Here is a 13042-nt window from a genome sequence, read left to right as displayed (position 1 = left end):
TTAAAATATTAATATAATAATATTAATTAGCCAATCAAGTTCTTTATAAAAAATGCCACATCACAATTTATAGATAAAACTTTGATGTGATTTATAATATAATAGATATATATGAGAAAAGTGATTTAAAAATATTTTTTAATTTTTATATATAATAAAGATTTTTAAAATAATTTTACTTTTTAAATATTAAAAATACTATTTTATTTATTGATAATTTATTTTATTAATATTTTTACTTTTATTTTTTATTTATTCTTAAATTATATATCACTTTTTTTAAATAATAATTTATTTATTAATTTATTAATATATTTCTATTTAATATATATTAAAAAATTCAAATTTACGAATTTTAAAAAATAATTTAATATGTTAAAAATTAAATAAAAATATATTATTTTAATAATATTAATTATTCACTTTCAAATTATGTGGAAGCAAAAATAATTTGGACTAGACAGAGCGAATGAGGATCGAAATGACTTTACATGGGTGCACTGTAAAACCACTCGCGAAAAGCAAAGGCTTGCTTCTGCAGCGACTTGCGAGATCTGAGGCTGGTGCGAATCCACCGAACAGCGTTGTCTTCTTTCTGCTCTTCTGCTAAATTGCAACCACCAACAAAGAAATTATTGAAAGAAACCGAACTCTTGCAGAATTCGTTAGAGATTTGGGATTTTTTTTCTATCTTTTTGAGAGATTCGTAGATCGAATATCAACGAAGATGAATATTTTCAGATTAGCGGGTGATATGACTCACCTTGCCAGCGTTCTCGTCTTACTCCTCAAGATCCACACCATCAAATCCTGCGCTGGTATGCTACTCCTTTCCTCTGTGTTACCGCGTGAAATGTTCTAGCAAAATGAAATTTCAGTGTAAAAAGGAATAGGATATTCGTTTTTTTTCCCCCTATGTATATATATGTGGGAATTTGTATAGTATTGAGTTTGATTGGATGGCTAATTTGCTTGTTATGCATAGTGGGAGAAATATGAGAAAGCATTTTAGAAGCTTAGAAGCTAAAGATAAGGCTGCCCACTTGAGGGTCTGTTATGTTAGTTGTGTACACTAAGGCCATTTTGTTCTGAGCTATCAACAAAATCATCCGGAGCAGCACTGTTTTAAAACGCAGAATCACAAGCGCATTTAAGATTTTCCTGGGTTCATCAATTTTCCTATGCACATGGAGACATTAAAGAAATGAAGTTGTGGATTGTTAATTTCTTTTGAATTAATTCTACCCAAATATGTAATTTATTGTCACAAAGTGTTTTTGTGCCTTGAAGCGTCTTCTTATCTTCTAAATACTTCTATAGGATCCTTCTCTAACTTTACAAGGATTCAGAAAAACGTTTACACTTTTTGAGATGGTCCAACATAATTCGCTGAGTTATTAGTAAATCACTCATTCTAACTCTAACAATCTCTACTTTGGTCGGTATGTTTTTTTTTTCCATTCCAAAAAAAAAAAAAAGCATTGCTGGATAACAAGGTCTTTCATTCTTCTTTCCAAAGAGTGAAAATGCTTTTTCACTGAAGCTTCTCAATAATGAAGTGTGAGTAAACTGACATGCTTGTTGCATCTCAATGAAAACCATTCTGATATTTGGATGTGCTATGTTTTATGCAGGCATTTCTTTGAAGACTCAAGAACTCTATACTATTGTTTTTGCTACTCGCTACTTGGATATATTTACGGATTTCATATCCCTCTATAATACTACTATGAAGCTAATATTTTTAATAAGTTCATTTTCGATTGTTTGGTATATGAGGAACCACAAGATTGTCAATAGGTCCTATGATAAAGCTCAGGACACCTTCCGCCATTATTTCCTTATACTGCCTTGCTTACTCTTGGCCCTCATTGCTAATGAGAGGTTCACGTTTAAGGAGGTTTGTCTGCATCATGTTTTACCTTTTCATTATTTCCTTTTCTATTTATACTTGTGCGTACCTTTGTGCAGTCTCGTTTTAACCTACTTGACTAAATGTGCAAATATTTTTAAGTGAGAAAGGTAGCTTTGCCTTCTTTCCCTGCTTTTGACTTTCTTGTGTGCTTCACAATAAAATTTATTAGGTTATGTGGGCATTTTCCATATATTTGGAGGCTGTTGCGATACTTCCTCAGCTTGTGCTGTTGCAAAGAACTAGAAATATCGACAACTTGACAGGGCAATATGTTTTCCTTCTTGGGTAAGCTACCATTTCAGAGTTGGTGAATTATTAATACTCAAATTCTAAATCTTCAATTACTGCTTATTGTGGTATCATGCCTTTGTTATTAAGATGGTTTCTTTTGATGCTAAATCTGCATGATTTTGCTCCTCGTTATTTACCAAGTGGTAATTTTTGGTAAATTTCTACTTTCTATTTTCAAATAATGTAATTATTCCTTTATAACACTTAAGAGAATGAAAGTGGGAAAAGCCTGTGGACCCGATGAAATACCAATTGAAGTGTGGAAGTATTTGGGAGATATGGGAGTGGCATGGTTAACTAAATTATTTAATAAGATTCTAAACTCAAAGAAAATGCCTAATGAATGGAGGAAGAGTATTTTAGTACCTATTTTTAAAAATAAGGACATACTGAGTTGCTCAAACTATAGGGGAATTAAACTCATGAGCCATACTATGAAGTTGTGGGAGAGAGTTGTGGAGCATCGACTACGTCATGATACTTCTATCTCTCTCAATCAATTTGGTTTCATGCCTGGTCGTTCAACTATGGAAGCGATCTTTCTCATTAGAAGCTTGATGGAGAAATATAGAGATGGGAAGAAAGATCTACACATGGTTTTTATTGATTTGGAGAAGGCTTATGATAGTGTTCCAAGAGAGATCTTATGGAATGTGTTAGAATAAAAGAGGGTATCTATTAGGTACATACAAGTATTGAAAGATATGTACGAAGGAGCAACTACTATTGTGCGCACAGTGGGAGGGGACACAAGTGATTTTCCGATCTCAATTGGATTACACCAAGGATCACCATAAGCCCTTACCTTTTTACATTAGTTTTAGATGAACTGAAACATATACAAGAGAGTATTCCTTGGTGCATGATGTTTGCGGATGATATTGTTCGATAGATGAGACACGAAGGAGTCTATAGGAAGCTAGAACTTTGGAGAAGTGCTCTAGAGTCAAAGGGTTTTAAGTTAAGTAGAACGAAGACAGAATACATGCATTGCAAGTTCAGTGAAGGCCAAACTGGTGATAGGGAAGGAGTTAGTTTGAATGGGGTGGTACTGTCCCAAAGTAATCACTTTAAATATCTAGGCTCAGTCCTTCAAGTAGATGGGGGATGTGAGGAGGATGTTAGTCATAGGATTAAAGCCGGATGGTTGAAGTGGAGACGTGCCACGGAAGTTTTATGTGATCGTAAGATTCCCAATAAATTAAAAGGAAAATTTTACTGCATCTTGCCATACGACCGGCTATGTTATATGGTAGTGAGTGTTGGGCACTGAAAGAGTCGTATGCATCTAAGATAAGAGTTGCAGAGATGAGAATGTTAAGGTGGATGAGTGGCCATACTAGACTAGATAAAGTCCGTAATGAGAGTATCAGAGAAAAGGTAGGAGTGATGCCAATTGAAGATAAGTTGAGAGAAGGGAGATTGAAGTGGTTTGGTCATGTGAAGCGTAGACATACGGAGGCTCCAGTTAGACAAGTAGAGCACATTAGGTTAGAGGATAGAAAGAAAAAAAGGGGTAGACCTAAATTAACTTGGAGGAGAGTAGTACAACATGACTTAGAAGCATTACACATTTCTGAGGATTTAACCCAAAATCGTTTAGAGTGGAAAAAGCGAATCCATATAGCCGACCCCAAATTTTTGGGATAAAGGCTTAGTTGAGTTGAGTTGTTGTAATTATTCCTTTATGGGATTTATATGTAATTTTAATTCTAGCTAGTTATGGTTGTACAACTCCTTTAAATATAAAATAGTGGCAAAAATAGAAATAAAATTTTTCGCATAATCAAGATTACTATCTGTTGCTTCCTTGAAATAATACTTGGAAGTTTTGAGTAAAATAAGTTTTTTGACATTAAAATTACCTTGTTTTTCATAGAATTAAATATGCACATATTTGATTAGTTGTCAAGTTGCTGTGTTCTAAATCTTAGAAGCTTAAGAAAAATAAAGTTAATATGTAAATTGTTCATAGAACCTTTTCTTTTCTCATTACAGTGCATACCGAGCTCTATACATTCTCAACTGGATTTATCGCTACTTCACTGAGCCACACTATATCCATTGGATAAGTATGAACTCTCTTTCTATCTATCCATGTGTGTGTTTGCTCTCTCTCTCTCTCTCTCTCTCACACACACACACGCACACGTAAACATCCATGTATGTGCATTGTGCATAGACAATAAGTAGGACCCTTTGTTAGTATTTGTATAATTTTTGCTATTTTTTTTCTACCATCAATTATTTCTGAAGTTCCTTTGGTCATGCACATGATACTGCTCAGTAGTTTAATTGCTTACATATGGGAATGGCTGTCACAAAGAAATCTGGGTATTCATCTTGCATTTCCTACTTTTGAGTTTGAGGGAGGAATAACGGTTGTAGATCATGTAGCCTTTTAAATGAGTCAAAAGAGGGAAGTTCTTTTTTGATATTAAAATATGCCAAATGTTTTTGCTCTTGGGGTTAGGACTGCAAAAAGAAAAGGGCCTAGTTCATTTGTATTTCGTTTTTGGGCTTGTTATCATGACATGTTCATGATTGAACTACATATAACAATTAATCATACTTGTTAAAGGCATGCCTCATGCTCAAGTTAAACTAGAACTTGGTGTAGTGCCTTTATCATGGTTAGGCAGGTGAATTACCCAACGCATGCAGCTCTTTTCAGGCACATTGCAATAGTGGCGTGCCTGATTTATTTTTGGCCACAACATTTATTTATTTTTTATTATTTTTTCTATTCACTTGATGTTATTTAATCTGAAGTGGTGATGCAAGGTTGGTATTGGTTTAAGGTGTGTTGCAATACATCCAATTAAACTAAAGCAATAGAGAGATAAGGACTAGAGAGGTGTTGTGACCCCCTTAGTTCTATTTCTATTTTAGCACCCCTTTCATTCTCTCTTCTTTCTCTCTCTTGTCCTCTATTTTCACTCCCTTTTGTTTAACTCGTCAATTGAATTCTAGGAAACCTAGAATATTATTTGGTTCCCTAATTATGTTTCATAGCTTCTCCTTCTCAACTGAATTCTAAGAAACCAATAATATTATTTTCCCTCATGAGATGATAACAACCAATACTTTTTCCCATATGAAGAGCTCCTACATGGAAACACAAGCTGGTTAAATTCAAAAGGATGGAGTATTGACTACAGAGTGATTATCTTGTGAATGTGTGGTGTTAATTTTGAATTTTCTGGCAATATGTTTCTTCTTTGCACCTAGCCTTCAAGGCCATTTTGTGCCAAATTATGAAGTATTATGTGGCTCTTTTCAGATGCTCTTTGAGGCGTGTTCTTGAATCATTGCTTGTATCCCTGTTCTAGTCTGTTACTCTAGATTGGTTTACATGCAAAATAAGGATAGAGATAAATCACTTGTAGTACTTTCTCATTTACATCTTCATAGTAAATTTACCACCGAATAGCCTTATTCTCATCTTCATCCTGTATGTCTTTGTGCTTGTGTAATGCCCTTAGGTCAACTATTATACTTGCATATCAATTTGGAAAGTTACCCTGATTCATTTATGCACGTTTTGCCTTGATGAAGGCTACAACAATTAAATACAAATCATACGTATAGTTTCATTTGTTGCTCTCTGTCTTGGTTTGCATTATTATTTTATTTATCATCCTTTCCCATTTTCTTTTTCTTTTCTCTTTGGGTATAATCTCTACACTGATGATCTATTTTGTGGGAATTGCCTGCAGCTTGGATATCTGGGCTTGTGCAGACACTGCTTTATGCTGACTTTTTCTATTATTACTTTGAGAGGTACTAGTACGATTCAAGTAATTTGCATGTGCCAGCCATTGCTATAGATCTAGGAATTTACTCATGTTTTTATTTCAAACTCGTGCAGCTGGAAAAACAACAAGAAGCTTCAGTTACCAGCTTGAAAGGTTTATAAGGACAGTTGAGGACATCTTGATTGGTCAACAGCAAAACCCTAATTTTTATTTGATTTTTATTCAACCTATTTTACGGCGTCAGATTGTTCTCAGGTTTCTTGGCAAAAGTAATTGATTTCAGATACCAAAAGTGAACACTTGTTTCATACTGAATATTTTTGTAAAGGAGTATATTAACATCAGTGCATTAGTTCACTCGTAATATTGATTTTTGCATGTTGAATGAGCACTTGTATAATGATTGTAAGTTTCAGTTGAGCCCGTGAGGCGACAGCACATACTATTCACAGACTTGTGCAGATGAAAAGAGTGCCAAGTTGCATATATGGATCCTGTAAATATTGTAACACTATCAATGCAAGCCGAACCCAACTGCTGGTAAAATTAGTCGACACTATCTATAGGACAATTTTGAAACTCAGAAATTTATCAAGGTACACCATTAAAATCTTATTCAACCGTAGAAAATAGGAAGCAACAAGTAACACAATAAGTTTAAACAAATAGCGCAATTCCATAAACCACAAACATGATAAAACTAAACCGAAGCGGCACAACTTTTAGAATATTTTTCTTTCAATAGAAAACACAAAACTTCAAGTCTGCCTCAGTTTCAATTTCATTTACATTAGCCCTTTGCATAGATTAAGAAAATAACTGTATGTATCCATTTGGTCCCAACATGGACTCAAGGGTATACATCTCCGCCTCCAGTTTGGTGCAGCATTGCATCTATTTCATCTCCATCTTCCATCTCAAGCTGTCCCCAAATAGGAAGTATTAGAAAAATCATATGAACAAAAATAATTAATTAGATTTCAGCTGTTAAAATTTATTAAATAAACTATTATTTTCAATAATTGTGTTGTATGCATTTAAAGGATGTAAATACAAGGATCGGCATTCTACAATCCACATCTGCAAACTAAGATGGGCCACAATATTTGTAGTTCATGAAGCAACCAGTAAATAAATGCCATTACCATATAAAAAACAATGATTAGTTTGTCCAATGGGTTATACTGGTAATGAAATCTACAAATAAATGTCAAGCAACGTCTCGTTAATATATTAAAAATATGCACAGAAAAATGGATTAATGTGAAAGCCACCAGCCCAAATTGAGATCAAGGAAGTAAAAACATAATTTAAATGTGCTCAGAGGGAAAGATGATCCAGAGATGGAGGTCCAGAACCAACTAAAATTGCTATTAAAAAAAAAAAAGACTAAATTGTAAAAGTAGAATTTAACTTCTACCTCATCAGGAGTCTGTTCTCCACGCAGTCTGCGCCCATCAAATAAAAATGCAATGGAGTTCAACTCCACTGACTGTCTATCACAGTAAGCAGTCATTAGCTTGCGCAGCTGGGTGCTTCGCTTGATCCTGAAGAACACCTCATTGCCATCCTAGAACCAAACAAATTGCATAATAAATTACAAAATAAAGGGCTCGCTTGATCCTGAAGAACACCTCATTGCCATCCTAGAACCAAACAAATTGCATAATAAATTACAAAATAAGGGGCAACAAGTGTCAAGGTAAAAGATCCAATCTGCTGAACTGTACATGCATAATAGAAAGCTAATATAGACAACTTTGCCTATAAATCATAGTTTTAAATCACGGTCATAGCCGCATTTGTGGTCACATTCAAGGTCAAGGTCAAGGTCAAGGTTAGAGGAAAAGAGGCGCTATGAAAATTTGTTTGAAAAATTTAAAGGTTTATAAAATGAGTAGATATTGGTAGACACAAGTAAAATTAAGATATATAACTATATAATAAATATAAATTCATCAAATTAGATGTTATTAATAATGTATTTTAGTAAAATTAATTTTGAAAAATAATTCAAATTACAAAAAAAAAAAAAACACAAACCTATAGATGGACAAAACAATGCTTCATATTATAAATTTAACAACAAATCTAATATCAAATAAAATTTTCTTCAACAAATATGCCAAAAAAAAACACTCGCGCAGAAATATTTGATTATCTTAACTTACAAAAAGAATAAGATAGAGATATTTGCGCAAAGAAGGGGAAGTTTAGGCAAATTTTGAGAGAAAATATGATTGAAATAGTAGTTGGAAGGTTGAAACACAGAGAATGAAAAAAAAAAGGGAAGAAAACACCACGTGCATATATTTTTTTGTCAACTGAATTATTGAGGTAACAGATTTGCCTTTAAAAATAAAGGGAAGGTTGCGGCCTTTGAAAAACCCATAACTATCAACACTGACAAAAAACCAGTCATCATTGGCATCCCCACATTCAATAAGCCTATGAGTTCATGCATTCATAGATAATTCATAGATAATAGGAAGGAGACCTCAGACTTCATCTTAAAAAAAAATTATCGAAATAACACATGTTTCCATACTACAACTTAAAAAGGAATATATTGCCAACGAGTAATTTATTGAAAACAGAAATCAATCCAAAAGATTCTAGTAATCCACGCATAGAAATCCAAAGCCTATTAACTTTAACAAGAAATTTATATGCTTCACTCCTCAATTACAGCCCATGCAAGGTATAGGGGTTAGGTTTTGTGACACTGTGAAACTAGAATTAGAATTAAAGAATGAATTTTGTTAACAAAAATCTAAAAAACCCGGACAGAAGCAACAAAAAATTGGAACTTCCCACTCAAATACACAAAATTTACTGATTGAATTGAGTGGTTTTCATACTATAGTAAAGCTGCAATATACTTACTAGCACCTAACCTATCTTCCCCTTATCTCAATTAACAAGATACTTCAAATACCAATAATCTAATGCTAAGAACCAGCTCTAATTTGACAGTTAGTTTTATCTCAAAAAAATTGCTGACATTAGAAAACAATTTCCACAATAGTTTTATCTCAAAAAAATTGCTCTCATTAGAAAACAATTTCCACAATTCAATTCTACTGCATGCAACAGATTTTAATCACATAAGACAAACAGACAACCGATCAAACAACATGCAACCACAAATAAAACCCATAAAGTTTTCTTCATTGCATGCATACCTGGCCCTTAACTTTTAGATTAATGTGGGCAGACTGATCCATAGGCTTCTTATCCTCCTCCTGAGCACCGCCACCACCACCACCGGTTGCTGCCGACATGTTTAAACAACTTGTGAGTGAGTTCCCCCTTCTCTTCACTCTTTCTCCGAGCGATCCTCACGGCTTTTTCTACTTCTGCCAATAGAAATAAGCCCACAAACACTCCGAAAACGTCACGCGGCAGACATGGTTACAAGGCGTTATATAGACGCTATTAATTTATAAAATAATATAAAAAAAAATTGGTTTTCAGACGACGCGCGGAGATTCTTACTGCGATTTCACACGAAGAAAAATCAATATAGTGAATTCTCCAAACTGCCCTTAGTGATGAGGAGTCGTATTTAAAGCGGCGAGTATTGCTGGTTTGTTTACGCGGTGGAGTAAGGCGCGTAAATGAAGTGAATTTGATAGAAGTTTGGATTCCGGGAAATGGGAATCGTGGATTTTGTGGCTATAAAAGGGTAAAAGACAAGAAGAAGCAAAGTTGTCGGTTAGAATTTGATTGAGGGAATCGGACGGTTTAGAATGATTGGAAAATGTGAGGAATGGACGGTCTGTATCGCCGCATTTTTAAAATGCGGGTGAGTACGATGTGTACCATTAGATTTTGTTAGTAATTGTGTTTGAATTGGATTCTTCCTTTCAAAAAAAGGGCACCTCGTGAGTGAAAATGAGTTAGGGAGTCTTTGTCCAGTTATGCTGTATCTGTGAGTTGGGGTCCACTTCGGTGAGGTTAGCCTTTAGAGATCTCGATTATGAATGAATTTATAAATTAAATTTATTTAAATTTTTTTTAAAATTATCATAATTTTAAAATATAACTTATTTTTATTACTAAATTTAATTATGTATCTGTCAATATAAAAAAAAAAAAAAAAAATTCTTATTCAAACTGTGTGTCTGTCTACGTAAAAGAAAAACAAGAAGAAAAAGAATTGGATTCTTCCTTATCCAATATTAGCGGCTGCAAATGCAGGCGTGTCAGATCATTCATTGCCTTCTTTTTTTTATTTGACAAAAATATAAATTATTATGCTTTAATATAAAATTATATATATATATATATTTATTTAAAATAATTATAATAATATAAATATATAGAGAAATAAATTATTGGGTTTAGATTTAATTTTCATTTTAATTTCCATTTTGTTTGTATTTATATTTGATTAAAATTAAATAAAATTACTTCTCAATTGTATCTTTAGCTAGTTTTTAATTGAATTGCATAGGCTGCATGTTACTTTAATTTTCGATTTATTATTAACATCAACAATCACATAGTGTACTAATTCAATATAAAAATTCACTAAAAAAATTAAATATCCCTAATAATAATTAATTAAATTGCATAAGTTATATTAAAAATACCATAATTAGATATAATAATACCCATTTGATATAGAAAAATAAGATTGAAAAATACATATGTAATCTCTAGTAACGTTTATATTTTATTTCAAGTGTACGGAATAGAATCCACAATAGAGCTATGATTGTTAAAAGAAATTGAAGAATCTTGAATAACTTGACAAGCAACTGAGTTATCAACCTTCACCAGTACTTGCCTATAACCAAGATCCCAAGCCAAAGAAGACCCTGAAAAATGCCCCAAAGTTCATCCTTTTTCATGACACTTTATTTCATTATGTTTCTAATGACTAGCATGATTTTGCCATTGGAGGGAAAGAGTTTGACACAAATGACATTACTATCCAAGGAAGCAATATCTCTATCAACATTTCATCTCAACCCAATGACAAACTCATTGTGCTTTGGCAAAACGCTGTGATCACCAAATGGTTAAGAAAGGCTTTAGGGTTTAAGCTTATGTATTCCTGTATTGAGGCTATGTGGGAACCTATGGGTAGATGTTCAATTATTAATTTGGATTTCGAATATTTCTTGGTGAGATTCCAAAAGGAAGACGATGTGAACACTACTCTTTTGAACAATCCGTGGGTGGTGTTGGGTCAATGCTTGAAGTTGTAGCTTTAGACCTCTCTTTCATTCCATCCCTTGCTCCTCCACCCAAACTTATGGCTTGGATACGTATTCTTGGGTTCCAAGTTCACTGTTATCATGAATTGATCCTTCATGCCATAGGAGGAACACTAGGTCAGGCAATTAAAATAGACCACAACATTCTGCTAGAAAACATAGGCAAATTTTCTAGATTAATAATTCAATTGGACATCAACAAGCCACCAACCAGGAGTTTCACAATCCAAATTATGTGCCTACGAATTGAATGCGAAAATTTGCCAGACATTTGTTTCCAATGCGGCAAAGCCGGTCATACCTCCCTCCATTATCTCATAAACTAAATGACAGAAACTTTCCTTAAAAACAAGGCTGCCGATGAAATCTAGCCTCCTACGGCACTGGTAACTAACCTCAGTTTACAACAAAACTCAGATGGGCATTAAAATTTATTCTCAACTATCTGAACCCATCTCAAACCCGATTGTTATCACTCGAAAAATACGCGAACTCGCTTAATTTTATATATTTAATTAATAATTTATATAAAAAATTATTTTTATTAATAATTTATATTTTAAAATTTTAATAACTTCATAAAATATTTCAATTTTATTTTATATAAAATAAAATATATAAAAATTTGTAAATATTATTAAAAAAATATATATTTTATATTTAATTAAATATTTATATAAACGGGTTTGGGTAACGATTACCCAATATATAAAATTCGAACCCAACCCGAACCCATCGCGGGTATTATATTTTAAATCCGAACCGTCACAATCCGATTATATACTACCCAAACCAGTCCTATTAGGGTTCGATCGGATTGGGTACCCACAAAAACTTGACCCCTTGCCATCCCTAATAGGACTACTCCATTTTTTAGTAGTTTATATCTTTGGCTTATTAGAGAAAAAAAATCCAAAATTTTTAAGGCATTAATAATTGTAGTCAAAATATTAAATTGTGTATATTATAAGCAAATCTTAGTTGTCCTAATTATAGTTAAAGGAGCTAAATTGAATTTGAGAAAGTTGATGGTAAATTATAATGTAGTGTTTGAAATTTTATTTGATTAATAAAATAGTTTATTGATTTAAATTTTATATTTAAATATTATTTATTTATTATATAAAATATATTTTATATTTATTTTTAATTAAAATTTTATACTAAAATTTATTTTTAATACTAATTAAATATATTTTAATATAATAAATAATTTTAAAATTATATAATAATGCAATAATAACAAAATAATCACATTGGAAATTTTTTTCCTGCTGTCAATTGCACAAAATAATCACATTATATTAAAATAATTATTAAAATTATACTTATAGATTAAGCATAGGTCATACATATTTTATTAAAATGTGATTACTTTACATAATTAGCAATTAAAAAAAGTTAGAGTTTAATTATTTTGTGATTACTTTATTATTATGTAATTTTTAAATTGTTTATTATATTAAAATATATTTTAATCAATAATTGCTTTAGTATAAATTTTCAATTAAAAATAAATACAAAATATATTTTATGTTATAAATATATTTTTTATAATAAATAAAAAATATTTCAATATATATTTAAATTAATTTACTATTTTATTATTCAAATAAAATTTTAAAAATTTATATTATAATTTATTTTTAATTTTTATAAATTCAATTTAATCTTTTTAAGTACGATCGTGATAACTAACTACTATTCATCTATAATACACACAATTAATTATTTTTTATATTAAAATTTTTTAAATAATTTTTAGTGAATAATTTTACATATATATTTTTATTTAAAAATAATTCCGAAGTAATGAAAATTTAATTAAAAAATAATTGATTTTAGGGATA

General features: G+C 31.7%; 2 protein-coding genes across 2 annotated transcripts; one reads left to right on the top strand and one right to left on the bottom strand.

Moving 5' to 3' along the window:
* Window positions 1-449: 449 nt before the first annotated feature.
* On the top strand, window positions 450-6342 carry LOC110642042 (ER lumen protein-retaining receptor). The gene is made up of 6 exons (XM_021793967.2): window positions 450-818; window positions 1635-1900; window positions 2085-2200; window positions 4205-4278; window positions 5926-5989; window positions 6078-6342. Exons 1-6 carry the CDS (start codon window positions 728-730, stop codon window positions 6112-6114), a joined length of 648 nt encoding a protein of 215 aa, XP_021649659.2. The 5' UTR covers window positions 450-727; the 3' UTR covers window positions 6115-6342.
* A 209-nt stretch (window positions 6343-6551) lies between these two features.
* LOC110642043 (small ubiquitin-related modifier 1) lies at window positions 6552-9559 on the bottom strand. The gene is made up of 3 exons (XM_021793968.2): window positions 9150-9559; window positions 7385-7534; window positions 6552-6886 (listed from the first exon to the last, which is right to left on the bottom strand). The coding sequence occupies exons 1-3, from the start codon at window positions 9246-9248 to the stop codon at window positions 6815-6817; spliced, it is 321 nt and encodes a 106-aa protein (XP_021649660.1). The 5' UTR covers window positions 9249-9559; the 3' UTR covers window positions 6552-6814.
* Window positions 9560-13042: the final 3483 nt, after the last annotated feature.

Source organism: Hevea brasiliensis, chromosome 10, assembly GCF_030052815.1.
Source record: "Hevea brasiliensis isolate MT/VB/25A 57/8 chromosome 10, ASM3005281v1, whole genome shotgun sequence".
Classification (NCBI taxonomy): domain Eukaryota; kingdom Viridiplantae; phylum Streptophyta; class Magnoliopsida; order Malpighiales; family Euphorbiaceae; genus Hevea; species Hevea brasiliensis.
This window is presented reverse-complemented; position numbering and strand designations above follow the sequence as displayed.